Here is a 15,133-nt window from a genome sequence, read left to right on the forward strand (position 1 = left end):
AACAGTTCTAGAATCTTAATGAAGAGCATTTTCATAAATCCTTTAGAGCGAAGTGTTGTCCATTACCTTCCTGGTTGGAATCTCCAAACATAACATATGATAAAAAGGAAACAACAATAAAGAAACAAAAATCCATAAAATTTTGACTTCTTTCTTCTATGCTATTGTTTCTTATGCCATTGTCTTAGGGTGTTTCCTTTGCAACATGTGCAAATACTAGTTATAAAAAGAATGAATATGAGTTAAACATATATACATTTAAAAAAACGTGTAACAAGATTCTTAACCTTAGAGATTCACCCTTATTTTTTTTTATGGAGGTTCTTAATTTGTAAATAATTTTTGCTACAATACCATGGGCCAATACCATAGTTTATCAATGCCACATGCCCAAACAACCATAAATCATTTCACAATCAAAATATCTTATTTATATTTTATTTCACTTTAATTTTATAATATTTTTTAATTAAATTGGAAATAAAAAATGACATAACTAACTTTGAGATAAATTTCAAATCTTTATTAGTGACAGCTATAAATATTCCATATAGATTAAATCCTAACTATCCACCTACTAATTATTGATAATTAAATTAAAATAAAATCCTATTCCAAAATAAATATATTTATAAACTATTTTAATAAGGAAAAACACATTCAATTCATTTATATAATATTTTTAATACATAAATGATGTAACCTCAAAATTAAAAATTAAAAAGGAGGAAGATATAGTTAAGAAGTGAAACTTACATTTTAATATTAAAAAATATATATATCTATAGAAAACATAAATATCAATATTTTCAGTGCATAGGAAAAAAAAATGTCAATATTTTTAAGATAAAAAAAAAAAAAAACAAAAAAAACTATAGAAAACATAAGTATCAATATTTTCAGTTCATAAGGAAAAAAACATAAATGTCATTATTTTTAAAATAAGATGACTTAATTTATTAAACAACCAAATATCTTTATATAAAAATACAAAAATACAATGAATCGGCTCAAAATACACACATCCTAAAAGCTAAAATGGAAGATTGAAAAAGTACAAGTACATACTACACATCAATAATTACTGAGCAAAACTAAGATCATTGGAAATGAAAAATGTTACTCTTAAGAAGTGGACACTATTGAATCATCATTAAATGAGATAGGTGTTCCCTAATTAAGGTATGCATTCTCTTAGAGGAGGTCACTCGCCCTCGCTATCTACATCATCATCGTCAGCATAACCCTCATTATCTTCGCCATCAATTGATAGCATTTCTTCTAATTTAAGCAGCGTCTTCTTCCAACTTGTTTGATTACCTTTGAGCAATTGTTGCATCAATTCTTTTACTCTGTCATCTGAATATTTTTCAGATAACAATTTTACAATTTCTTTCCCCTTTGTTGTTATCAAATTTCCATCTTCATCCATTATAAACATCCATGAATCAGGATTATGAAGATTATCACCAGGAACCCTCAGCATTTCCCGTAACTGAATTTGATCTTCGGCTATAATTCCCTCTTTCAAAGAGCGAATACGCGCCCAAAATCTCATAGCTTCATACTCAGATAAACTTAACGAAAAGATTCTTCCCATCTCTGCTGATGACATTTCAGAAGGTTCCAAAGAATACGATTCTTCATAAATTGTATGAGTGAAATACACAAGTTTTCGTGCTCCTCCTGCTCTATGAAAATATGGAATATAAATAATGTAAATGATATCACTCAATTCTGTCAACACATTCTTCATGGAATTTGTAAACTCCTTTTCGTCACAGCAGCATAACCATATCATTTTTTGCTCACCCGTTGCCTCCCTCAACTTTTCATCATCAACTACAAGCAGATAAAACAATTAGAAAGGAAAGTCGTTTTCTTTTTCCTTTTCAAAATATACAAAAAGCAAACAAATAACAGGTAGTTACTGACCTGCTCTGCCACACGTTCCAAATGCTGGAAAAGAAACATTGCATGAGACATAGCCTCCATTTGTGTCTTTTCTTTTTGTATTAATTCCTCCTCTTTTTCCGCCGTAAAAGGAAAAGCTGCTGCCCCCCAAGTGTGCACCATACGCAGTACACTATGATCATTATACGGTGCGATTGTCCCGTTGCTTTCTATTATCCTCATTTTATTCGGGTACCATCCTTCCCGTCGTGGACACCCTTCAACGAGAAAATACTTGGTTGCATTTGTCAGCTGCCACGGATTTTGGAGGACCAACCATGGAACCTCGCTTGAAAACTTCACAGATACATCCAATTTTGAATGGTCCTGCATTATTGGAACTGTTATAATTTCAAAACCAAATTTCTCTTTCTCCATAACATACATCTCCACTAAAGCCTGAAGAGGAATAGCATAACAGTTGTTGGCAGGCCTGATATCTAACAAAATCGTTTTCCCTTTTAATTCGTCGACTCCGACCTACAATTTTCATATAAACACAAACAAAATAATCAATAGTCAATAAGGGGAATTTGAAAATTTTATTGTAAAATATTTGAAGAAAGAGTTATCCACAAAATATAGAACTTTAATACCTTCATGGATTCACCATCCTTGTTCTTAAGAAAGGAAAGAGAACTTTCCTCTTCTCCCCCTCGGAAGAGCTCTGTTAACAAAGCTATAGGACTCCCTCCAGGTCTTTCTGCCAGTTGCTTCAATTTAAGGTATCTTCCGCACTTCGTCACCACAAAGTCCTCCACGTCCATCTTACCAGAGTCATATTCATGATTCCCTTTCCAACGAGAAAGGTATTTATCACCTTTTTCTCCACTCACAATCTCCGCGGTCATTTGGAAACTGTCGGTAAATAGCCACTCAAAGTCCCTACAGGTAATGTGACCTAATGGGATCACTTTTTGAAACAATGCCTTAGCGTCCCCGTTAGCCGGAGCATGCCCCAGTATTCTATCCGCCACTTTCTTAGGCAACTGATCCCAGTGGTTGCCAAAATAAACCATTTCGAAATGTGTTTGAATATCATCTATACTCTCCTCAAGTAAAGGCAAAGGAAAAGAACGAGGACGGAAATACTGAAAGCCATCAAACATAACAAGCAGCAGCGTGTGCACAGGAAGACCAGATATATTCAGTGGCTCTCTTTCTCCATTAGTGAGCATGCTGTCGAATTTTGATTGTAACTGCTTTAGAAGATTCTCCTCATTTGATAAACCTTGAAGAGAGAGCTAAAGTGAGTGGAAAGGAAAAATAATGTATGCTTTGCAATTTTTCCCCTGTGATATGTTTTAGGATCTAAACATTAAAAGAGTTAATTATAACGTGGGAACAGAAAACATGTTTGAAAATGTGGATCACCTGCTCTGTATACACAGCACAAGACCATGATTGATTGCATTGTTGTGCTTGAATGTTCTCCCATCTTTCCTCCAACAACTTGCTTCCTGCGATGCGCAAAATTTGTAGCTTTTGTTGAAATCTAATTTCAACGCTGCCGTGCGCTATCAACCAAAACCGCCTGCAAAACCACAAAACTACCCAGAAACATATCGCACCGCTTTTCCGGAAAAGCAGTTTCTGTATTCGTTGCTCCGATGCGTTTTGGTGCTGGCACGTGGCTCTCGCCTGACGTAGGCAACTTTGACCCATTGGGAGATATCGTTCACTCATGTGAGGCCTTCCGATATCGTTATCCACCGTCCGATTTGTTTGAATGCTTTCCGCCGTTGATCGTTTGAAACTTGCAGACGGGCCTGCGTACAGTCAAGTTTTGCGTGGAGTGAAAAATTTTTGGGTTGATCGCCGTGGAAGAAAGGACATAAAGTTTAATGCGTCAACGTAGAATTAAGTGGTGGCCTTTAATATGGTGATGGGCATACATCCCATACGTTTCCTTTTATATATTTGTTTACATACGGCATGTGAAGTTTTTATATATGTGTTAGTTGTAGGATTTAATATGTATGTTTTCGTATTAAGTTTTTGATATGTGTATGAGTCACGAAAAATGTGCTCATTTAGTACTGTGTTGACCATTGTTTCTTGTATGGCACACGGGAGGTGAATGAAATGTATTCGCAGATGTTTTGCGTTGCATATTTTTTGAAAAAACAGAGGAGCAAGAAAACCATGTGTGGTTTTGCACAGCAGTGCATAAAGAAAATGGTGGAGCGTAAGTTGTTTTTCACACCAGTGAATGTAAATTTTGTTTTACAGCAGTAAGCTCATGTAAACTTTTGTTACAGCAGTAAGTTGTTTTTCACAGTAGTGAATATGAAAATGATTTTACAGTGGTAAATCACTCTCAGTAAAAGAGGATGAAGTTTGTATCGGTTTTTAATGAATAGAATGTTTTAATGGTGGTGAATTACTCTGTTTCTCTGTGAAATTTTTTTTTAAGCTCCTCTGTGCACAAAAAGATCCTGTGGAGGTAAAACAGAGCATTGCTTCTGTGTGTTTGTTTATCTGGTTTTTGGTATTTTTTTCCCATTCAAAAAAAATTTCCAACAGTGGTATCAGAGCAGGACCAGGCTCTTTAAAGAAGTTAAAGAAGCTGAAGGGAGAAGGTTTGTAGCAGCAGCAAAACCTCTCAGGCAGACAGAAGACTCAGACATCAAAGGATTCAGGTATTTCAAAAGTTTTTTTGTGTTGCTGAAGAAACAGTCAGTTGTTTTTAAACATACACAGTCAAGGAATGGCTAGCACAAGCACTGGTATGGGTATGTTTAATACCCAGCTCCCACAGTTTAATGGGAAGAACTATGATTACTGGTCAATAACCATGAGAGCTTTATTTGCCTCTCAAGATTTATGGGAAATAGTTGAAGATGGTTTTGAAGAACCAGCAGATGAAAATGAGTTCAATGCACTAACTCAGGGAGAGAGAGATCTTCTGAAGAGCAATAGGAAGAAGGATGCAAAGGCCATTTTATTGTTGCATCTAGCAGTAGACCAGAGTATATTTCCAAGGATAGCAGCAGCTAAAACATCAAATGAAGCATGGCAAACCCTCAAGACAGCCTATCAAGGCATGGAGAGAGTGAAGACAGCAAAACTACAATTGCTGAGAAAGGATTTTGAAAACTTAAACATGAAGGAGTCAGACAACATTGAATCATTCTTCACTCATGTGATTGGTGTAATCACACAAATGAGAACTCATGGAGAAACAATTGAAGATAGAAGAATAGTGGAGAAAATATTGAGGGTCTTACCCTCAAGGTTTGATGCCATAGTCACCACCATTGAAGAGACAAAGGATCTCTCAAACTATTCAGTTGATGAGCTACATGCATCACTGATAACACATGAGCAGAGGTTGAGTAGGAATGAAAACTCATCTCTTGAGCAAGCCTTCAAGACCCAGATGTCCTTTGGAAGAGGAAGAGGTTAAGGCAGAGAAAACAAGAGAGGAAGAGGCAGAAGCCAGAACAGAGGTGCAAGGAACAGCCCAGCAAATGCACAAGGAAGAGGCAGCAATACAAATCAGAACCAAGGCCAAGGCAGCAGCCAACAAGGAGGACAACATCATGCTCAAGGACAAAGGTATGATAAATCTAATGTTCAATGTTATTATTGCAAAAAGTATGGACATTATGCAAGTGATTGTAGAAAGAAACAACATGATATGAATAGCAGACAAAATGCAAATGTTACAAGAGAAAACAGCAGTCAAGAAAATGTCTTGTTAGCTTGTAACATGGCTGAAACACATAGTGAGGACATATGGTTTTTAGACTCAGGTTGCAACAACCATATGACAGGGAATATAGCCCTCTTTTCAGCCTTAAATCAGAATTTGAAATCAGAGGTCACACTAGGAACTGATTGTAAAGTGTCTGTTATGGGAAAAGGGGAGATAAAAATATTTACAAAACAAGGAGAAAGGAAAACCATAGCAGATGTCTACTATGTCCCCGGAATGAGATGTAACCTCTTGAGTGTTGGACAGCTTATCCAAAAGGGTTACAATGTTTACTTTGTAAATGATGTGTGCACCATCAAGGACATACCACCCAGCAAAAGATGCATTGCTGAAGTGAAGATGACAAGGAACAGGATGTTCCCTCTCCGGATCAGGGCAGACATGAAAAACAAAGGTGAAATTGCAGCAGTCACCCAAGAGGCCTTCCAAAGCGTGCCAAAGGATGAAAATTGGTTGTGGCACTTGAGATTTGGTCATCTAAATTTTGGAGGTCTAAACTTATTGAGCAGAAAAGGAATGGTAAAGGGATTACCATTGATAGAGAAATCGGACAGCCTATGTGAAGGCTGCATTTTGGGAAAACAACACAGAGAAAGTTTTCCATCAGGGAAGAGCATAAGGGCAAATGCACCCTTGGAGATTATCCACTCAGATTTGTGTGGACCAATGCAAGCTCCATCATTAGCTGGCAGCCTATATTTCTTGACATTCATTGATGATTTTACAAGAAAGACTTGGATATATTTCCTCAAGAACAAAAGTGAAGTCTTTGAGAAATTCCAAAATTTCAAAGCACTTGTGGAGAACCAAAGCGGACTGCACATAAAAGTTCTGAGAACTGATAGAGGAGGTGAGTATATCTCCAATGAATTCCTTAAGTTTTGTAGAGAAAATGGAATTCATAAACAGTTTACAACACGGTACACCCCACAGCAAAATGGAGTTGCTGAAAGGAAGAACAGAACCATCATGGAGATGGCAAGGAGCATGTTGAAGGCAAAGCATTTGCCAAATGAGTATTGGGCTGAAGCTGTACATTGTGCAGTTTATATATTGAACAGGTGTCCTACAAAAGCAGTCATGAACAAAGTGCCAGAAGAGGCATGGAGTGGGAGAAAGCAAGGAGTCACCCACATGAGAGTTTTTGGGTGTGTGGCCTATGCACACATACCAGATCAGCTAAGGAGGAAGTTGGACAGCAAAGGGGAGAAATGCATCTTCATTGGATACAGTGAGGAATCCAAAGCCTACAGGCTATACATTCCATCTACCAAGAAGTTCTTTGTCAGCAGGGATGTTCAATTCATTGAAGAGGAAGCTTGGGATGGAAGCATAGAGAAAACAGTGAATGTCAAGAACTGTTTGTCTCATGATGAAGATGAAGAGGAGGTGGCTGAAATGCATCCCCAAACAGCAGCGCCAACACAAGGACAGCAAGGGACACCATTGAGGACAAATGAAAGTGCTTCTCCAAGCACACCACAAGGAGGAAATTCAAGTGCATCTTCAAGCACTTGCACACCAAGTGAACGAAGTAAGAAGTTTAGAAATCTAAGTGACATTTATAATGAAGGAATGAATTCCTTATTTGCCTTGTATTGTCATGTTGATGATCCTATTCATTTCGAAGATGCAATTAAAGATAGGAAATGGATAGAAGCTATGGATGAGGAAATGAATGCCATAGAGAGAAACAAAACATGGGATTTGGTTGAGCTACCAAAAGGCAAAGAAGTCATTGGTGTGAAATGGGTCTACAAGACCAAGAGCAATACTGAAGGCAAGATAGAAAGGCACAAGGCAAGGCTGGTTGTCAAAGGCTACAAGCAGCAGTATGGGAGAGATTATGAGGAGACTTTCGCACCGGTTGCAAGAATGGAAACCGTGAGAGAAGTGTTGTCCATAGCAGCTCAAAACAAATGGAAAGTCTACCAAATGGATGTGAAGTCAGCATTCCTAAATGGAGTGTTAAAAGAAGAGGTGTACATTGAACAACCTCTCGGTTATGAGAAGAAAGGTGAAGAGCACAAAGTGTGCAAATTGAAGAAAGCTCTTTATGGGCTGAAGCAAGCGCCAAGAGCATGGTACAGCAGGATAGACTCATATCTATTGGATAATGAATTTGACAAATGTGAAGGAGAACCCACAGTCTACATCAAGGAAAAGGATGGTAAAATTTTAATTGTTGTCTTGTATGTAGATGATGTTATTTTCACTGGAAATGATATTTATCTTATTGAGAATTTTAAATCAGTCATGAAGAATGAATTTGAAATGACTGACATGGGTTTGTTGAGATACTTCTTAGGCATAGAAGTAGATCAAAATGAAAAAGGAATTTTTATATCTCAAGCAAGATATGTAAATCAAGTTTTGGGCAGATTTAAGATGGAAGAATGCAAGGCAGCAATCACTCCCACAGTAATGGGATTAAAGCTCAGCAGAGAGGACAGCAGCAAGGATTTTGATCCTAGCTTGTACAAAAGTATTGTAGGCAGCCTTATGTATTTAACAGCTACTAGGCCTGACATTATGTATGCTGTTAGTTTGATTTCCAGATTCATGGAGAGGCCAAAGGAGGCACATTGGCAGGCAGCAAAGAGAATTTTGAGGTATGTCAAAGGTACCAAAATGTTTGGCATATTATATAGTGTCTCAGAAAGTTCAGATTTAATTGGTTACACTGATAGCGATTGGGCTGGAAGTGTAGATGATCGGAAGAGCACTTCCGGTTATGTATTTCATATGGGTTCAGGAGCCATTTCATGGGCTTCTAAGAAGCAGTCCATTGTAGCATTGTCTACAGCAGAGGCTGAATATGTGGCAGCGACAGCAGCAGCATGTCAAGCAGTGTGGATGAGAAGAATGATGAGAAGCTTAGGCCAAGAGCAGGCAAAAGCGACAGTGATATTTTGTGACAATAGCTCAGCTATTGCATTGTCAAAGAATTCAGTGTTTCATAAGAGAACGAAACACATCGATACAAGGTTTCACTACATCAGAGAATTAGTGAACAATGGAGAAATTGTCTTAGAACATTGCAGGACTCAAGAACAGGTTGCAGACATCTTGACAAAGCCACTGGATCAGAAGAGCTTTGAATTTTTGAGGAAGTGTCTCGGTATGACCGAATGCCCAGCTGTTGAAATTAAAGGGGAGTGTTGAAATCTAATTTCAACGCTGCCGTACGCTATCAACCAAAACCGCCTGCAAAACCACAAAACTGCCCAGAAACATATCGCACCGCTTTTCCGGAAAAGCAGTTTCCGTATTCGTTGCTCCGATGCGTTTTGGTGCTGGCACGTGGCTCTCGCCTGACGTAGGCAACTTTGACCCATCGGGAGATATCGTTCACTCATTTGAGGCCTTCCGATATCGTTATCCACCGTCCGATTTGTTTGAATGCTTTCCGCCGTTGATCGTTTGAAACTTGCAGACGGGCCTGCGTACAGTCAAGTTTTGCGTGGAGTGAAAAAATTTTGGGTTGATCGCCGTGGAAGAAAGGACATAAAGTTTAATGCGTCAACGTAGAATTAAGTGGTGGCCTTTAATATGGTGATGGGCATACATCCCATACGTTTCCTTTTATATATTTGTTTACATACGGCATGTGAAGTTTTTATATATGTGTTAGTTGTAGGATTTAATATGTATGTTTTCGTATTAAGTTTTTGATATGTGTATGAGTCACGAAAAATGTGCTCATTTATTACTGTGTTGACCATTGTTTCTTGTATGGCACACGGGAGGTGAATGAAATGTATTCGCAGATGTTTTGTGTTGCATATTTTTTGAAAAAACAGAGGAGCAAGAAAACCATGTGTGGTTTTGCACAGCAGCGCATAAAGAATATGGTGGAGCGTAAGTTGTTTTTCACACCAGTGAATGTAGATTTTGTTTTACAGCAGTAAGCTCATGTAAACTTTTGTTACAGCAGTAAGTTGTTTTTCACAGTAGTGAATATGAAAATGATTTTACAGTGGTAAATCACTCTCAGTAAAAGAGGATGAAGTTTGTATCGGTTTTTAATGAATAGAATGTTTTAATGGTGGTGAATTACTCTGTTTCTCTGTGAAATTTTTTTTAAGCTCCTCTGTGCACAAAAAGATCCTGTGGAGGTAAAACAGAGCATTGCTTCTGTGTGTTTGTTTATCTGGTTTTTGGTATTTTTTTCCCATTCAAAAAAAATTTCCAACAGCTTTTCCATCTTTAGCATGCTGTCTATCCATTTCCCTTCCAACTTATGGCAATTTCTTACATCCAGAACTTCCAATGAGGTGAGGCATTGGAAATCCTCAGGGAGCTTCTTTAGCTTGTCGCAGCCTTCCAGTGATAGAAATTGCAGTAGTGAGAGACCTTCGAAGTCTTTACATAATTCGTCAAGAGTCGAGCACTGTGATAAATCCAAGTGCTCCAAGTACTTGAGTTGGTTGAAACTTTCTGGCAGCTTCTGTAGACTGCGACAACGGATCATATTTATTTTTCTTAAACTTGATACTTCTCCAAATCGCTCCGGAAGCTTCTCTAGACGGTGGCAGTTAGGCATGTGAAGGTCTGTTAAAGTGGAGAAATTGCAAAACCCATCGGGCAGTTCTTGTAGAGGGCTCGAGTTTAAGTTGATTGAATTCAACTTCAGTTGCCCAATGCTTCCAGGAATACTACTTAGTCGGGGACACCAAGTTAGCCCAAGTTCAACAAGCGATGTTAACTTTTCTAAGCCACAAGGGAGATCTTTAATGTTTACACACCAGGTTAAGTCCAATAATCTCAATGATGAAAGCTCCTCAAGACTGCTAGGAAGAGCTTGTAGACTTTTGCAACAGCCCAAATGGAGTTCTTGCAATGATGTGAGCTTTCCAAGACGGCTAGGAAGCGCTTCTAGACTTCCACACCAGGACAAATCGAGTTTTTGCAATGATGTAAGATTTTCAAGCTCGCTAGGAAGCGCTTCTAGACTTTTACAGCTGGACAAATAGAGTTCTTGCAGACAATTCTTCAATGATCCCAAACCTTTTGGCAGCTGCGTCAAACCAGAACAGCCATCCATTCTCAACACTCTTAAAGAACCCAGCCTTGAAATAGACGCCGGTAATTCCTTTAGATTTTGGCAACCTGAAAATGATAGTTCCTCCAAACTATTTCCCAGATCTCCTAACTCTTGAGGTAAGCTTTCGAACTGTGCATTCGCCAGTCTCAGTACTCGCAAATTGCTTGGTTTTAGTTGCCTAATACATTTGGAAGACATTTGGAAGAGAGGGGAATTTAATTGATATTCGATGTGTCTGAGACTGGAAGGCATCTGCATATTATGCAATAAGTAATATATGAAAATCATACTCTAACCATTAAAAATAATAAAACTGCGCATGATATAGTGTTTTAGATATTCCATGAAAAATAAGAAGAGAAACAACTGTGACCAACCAGATATTTTAAGTGAACTTACTTGAAGTAGATTTTCTAAATCTTCCGGGTTGTAACATAAATGTCTGAGGTTCTTGAACCCCTTTAGCTTTGACAAATCAAAAGGGAGATGGGAAGTTACGGCACTGAAAAAAACCAGCTCTTTAAATGTATTTTTACATTTTCCCTCCACATCTGTGAAGCGTCCGAGTTTAAGAACTCTTAAAGATCTAGACATCAAATCTAGCTTTTCAAATGGTATACGCAGTGGATCTTTGTTGTCGCTCGCCCATATGCCTTTGATCATTCGAAGGTCCTGTATATTTATTAAATATTAGAGTGAGTCATAAGAGTCCAGAGAGATACATTTTGAAACAAAACTGTATATGATAAATATTTTAGTTGAAAGATTGCGTACCTCATCTTCTTTATCTAAAAACTCTTGAATGTCATTTGCACTGGTCAATCTGAATCTTTGTCCCTCAGTCTTCTGGAGACCAATTGCCAAGATGACATCGTGTACCTTTGCAGTCATACCTTTCGCATCTTTGGTGACTAGCCCTCTTTCTTCCAGCCTTTCCAGTTCTGACTCTCCCACAATATCTGAAAGTGTTTTCCAGTCCCATCCTTCAAAAAATGAACAAATATCCAAAAATGGATCTTGCAAGTTCTGGTGAAGATTTTCGTAGGCAAAGACGTAGAAGTTTATGTTCTCCCCAATTTTACCCGTCCATTTTTTTTCGCTCTCTTCCATCACTGTTCTATAAGCTTTTAGTGTGTCTTTTTCCGAGCTTATGAATCCTGCTACCACCGTCAAAAGCTTTGGTACGCCTCCACATTTCTTGACTATCTCATTGATTTGGCTAGGATCTAGTAGCTTCAATTTGTCACCCAGTGTGTTCTTGAAAAGTTCCGCTGCCCCTGCTTCAGGAAGGCTTTGAATAGCGTAGCATTCTGTTTTTACTTTTTTGCGCACTATTATACCCTCTGCATCTTTATTTCGTGCAGTTATGAGCAACCTCAATTTTTTGGCATTCCCCATATTCTCAGGGAGAAGCTGTTCAATTGCATCTCCACGTTGTTGGACTTCATCCCTGAGCAGCACATTGTCTATATAAATAAAAACCACCTCTTTCTCTAAGATGCTCTCAATTTGTACTTGTCCTTCTTCATACCTTTGGAACTCATATTTTGGCTCTTCTCCTATCTTCAAAGCTTTTATTATGAATTTTTGTAACTCTACTATATTTGGAATTGATACTATAGTATCAAACAATCTAACATAAGAATATTTATATCCTTCTATTTCTGCATTAAGCAGCCGTGCAAACACGGCATCGGCAAGGGTAGTCTTTCCCATGCCACCAAAGCCATGCACCATTACTGCTACAGCATTTTTGTCACTTCCCATTTCTAGCCGTTCAATAACTTCTTTCAATGGATCTTCGATGCCAACTGTTGCAACATATTTAAACACAAAAGATCATAAACCTCTATAAACTCCAAAACTATACAAATATTTAAAATAACATCTTTTTCAACCGTACGCAATTTACCTGCGCCTTTAGGATGTTCTGGATACTGTAGCTCCATAGGTTTTTGTGGGCGCACAATGGCATCGTAAAGACATAGATTAAAATTTCTCTGCATATGGGTGTCTGTTTCTGCCAACCTTGTTTTAAATTTAGCCAACTCTTCTCCATTCACAGTAGTTGAGAAAAACCTGCCTTAAGAAATTTATTTAGATGACTATTTGATAAAAGGGGTCGAATTTATTTAGAATTTAGCATCCATTTACACAATGTTAATGAATGAGACTAAAGTATGTTAAGTGAGTACTCACTTAGAAACTTTCGTAGCAGTCATTTGAGTGCAGCAAGCGAGAGAGGCTTCAACTATCAACGCTATTGCTTCCCTGATAGAATCCACCATCGATTCCTTCAATTCAGGCCGTTTTCGAAGTTCATTAACATGTCGGGCCAACTTGTCCATCTCCTTAAGTAGGGACAAGCAGGCTCCTTTATTTGTAGAGATTGCTTCGTACCGCTCCAAAATATTTGCCACTACAATAAAACCTGCGGTAACCAAGTGTGCCATGCCCACTTGCTTAACAAGATCCCGAGCGATTTTGTTCGCGTCGCCAGTTGGAACATCTTTCTGTGTATTAACACTTAGAAGTAAGAGCATTTTTAAAGTAGAACGTTTAAATAAAATCAAGTAATGATCATTAATGATTAAACTATGAATTATATTCAATACGTACAATGCCCTCAATTCCCTCCGCGAGCACGTCTTTTAATGCGTGAAAAAATTTGGAACCCGGCCAGTAATTTCTGGTAGCCTCCGGCTTCGACGGGCTATTTCCCTTCTCCTTCTTCTTCTCTTTCTCTTTCTCCTTCACCTGTGAAAATCATTACCAAGATAAACATAAAATCAAATGCGTTATCGACATAAACACAAAATCATAATAAAAAAATTGATACGAGTCTATTTTATTTATTTGAACCTCTAGATGTGGGCTTCAAATTTTTTAATTTTTTTAATAAATCAAAACACAGGATTGAATATTAACAGAATGCTCTGCATCGTATAACCTGATTGAGCGCTGTGATTGCACGGAGGGTTGCGTCTTGCGCGTTACAAACATTTATTTAATAAATATTTGAGTGGCTACGCGACGTGTTAGTGGCGAGGGTTCGAGGCCACGTGTTAGTGGTGAGGGTATCGATTCAGTTCAGCAAACACTTATGGAAATCCATTGGCTTTATCGGTAAAGCTTAAAACCATTTAAATATTACATAATCTCTGTTGTAATCTTTGAAATGGTCATTTGTTGGTAATCATTAAAAATAGACCAATATTAAACCATGATGGTTTACAAAGAAGACTAAAACTTTATTAGAATGATATAGTAATTGGGTTCACCCACTTCACAAAGTCCGTTTTTTTTTTTCTTAAGTTTTCAAATAATTAGGCGGATAAAGTTTTTTTTAATGAGTGGATCTCTATTTTTGTCTACCTTTGAAGAAAGACATTTATGAGATTTATCTTCATCTTACTTCTTTTTCTATTTCTTGAGCGAATTCGATGCTGGAAATATTAATTCCAACCACCACCTTAAATACACTAATAATCATCATGTTTGCCCAGTGAACCACTTACAGGCAGAAGGACACATGTCAGAACAGAAGTTTAGAGCAAATTAGTTCAGCGCAGACCATTCCGCAATACATCACCGAGGTTAAAGTATTTAATGAAGTTTAATAAATAGATATGGGCAAACATTCATTCCGCGATTGTTGCCCACACTCCACAACGCCCGCAAGTTCAAAAAATCATTTACTATGTAAAATTGTCCATGTTGCGTATTAAATATTTTGTCTGTCATGTAATTAATGTGAAATTCATATGTTAGGATAAATATGCAAGGAAAAGTCATTTGTAATGTTGGGCATGTTGGGTAAGTTTTGGAGCGAGGGAGTCTCTTAGGTAGTGAGGAGAAAATGATGAAATTTTGGTGGGCGCGTGAAAACCAGTTTTACTGAGTTTTAGAGAAGTTTACTCCCCAACCGAGTAATGCATAAATGGCACTAAGTTTGTTGCGTTTTTCACTTGCCGTTGAAGCCTCCATTTATCATGCCATTTATCATGCCAATGTGATTTCTTTATGTTTTGACATACCCAGTAATGCGTAAATGGCAGTAAGTTTGTTGTGTTTTTCACTCGCTGAAGCCTCCATTTATCAGGCCAATGTATTCTCTTTATGTTTTGACATATAATATAAAGTGTGGTCAATTGCGTTATGGTTTTAATTTTACGCAAGTAAATTTCCGCGACCTATTTTATTTTACTCTGTTTTGTCGTGAGTGAACTCTGTGTTTTTTTTAACTCTGTTTTGCTGTGAGTGAACTCTGTGTTTTAATTAAGTCCCTGTGTGGTTGTGATATCCTCGCAACAACTTAAGATTTACCTTTCTGCAACTCAAGTTGACCTTGCCTACTTTGCTGATTTCTGAGTTCCTTTGCCCTAATAAAATTTATTTTCTAACATGGTATC

At 37.7% G+C, this 15,133-nt stretch overlaps 2 protein-coding genes across 2 annotated transcripts in view; both read right to left on the reverse strand.

The window, feature by feature from the left end:
- Positions 1-1,004: 1,004 nt before the first annotated feature.
- Positions 1,005-13,264, reverse strand: LOC149210509 (uncharacterized). Its single transcript, XM_089398981.1, has 8 exons — positions 12,921-13,264; positions 12,634-12,800; positions 11,496-12,532; positions 11,121-11,393; positions 9,933-10,973; positions 2,550-3,197; positions 1,936-2,433; positions 1,005-1,828 (listed from the first exon to the last, which is right to left on the reverse strand). Exons 1-8 carry the CDS (start codon positions 13,262-13,264, stop codon positions 1,205-1,207), a joined length of 4,632 nt encoding a protein of 1,543 aa, XP_089255107.1. The 3' UTR covers positions 1,005-1,204.
- A 52-nt stretch (positions 13,265-13,316) lies between these two features.
- LOC149210510 (uncharacterized) overlaps positions 13,317-15,133 on the reverse strand; it is a 58,324-nt gene continuing 56,507 nt past the window's right edge. The window contains exon 2 of the mRNA XM_089394435.1: positions 13,317-13,478. Within this exon, the coding sequence (XP_089250561.1) occupies positions 13,317-13,478 (162 nt within the window). The remainder of the gene's footprint in view (positions 13,479-15,133) is intronic.

Source organism: Pinus tabuliformis, chromosome 1_2 (assembly GCF_031772625.1).
Source record: "Pinus tabuliformis cultivar Carrire ecotype Pingquan chromosome 1_2, CPIR1, whole genome shotgun sequence".
NCBI classification, from domain to species: domain Eukaryota; kingdom Viridiplantae; phylum Streptophyta; class Pinopsida; order Pinales; family Pinaceae; genus Pinus; species Pinus tabuliformis.

Coding starts and splice junctions, on each gene's coding strand:
- LOC149210509 (XM_089398981.1), bottom strand. CDS start 13,264: ATGCTCTTACTTCTAAGTGTTAATACACAGAAAGATGTTCCAACTGGC. Junction 11,394..11,495: donor TTTTAGATAAAGAAGATGAG/GTACGCAATCTT, acceptor ATAAATATACAG/GACCTTCGAATGATCAAAGG. Junction 3,198..9,932: donor CCTCATTGGAAGTTCTGGAT/GTAAGAAATTGC, acceptor CACTCACTTTAG/CTCTCTCTTCAAGGTTTATC.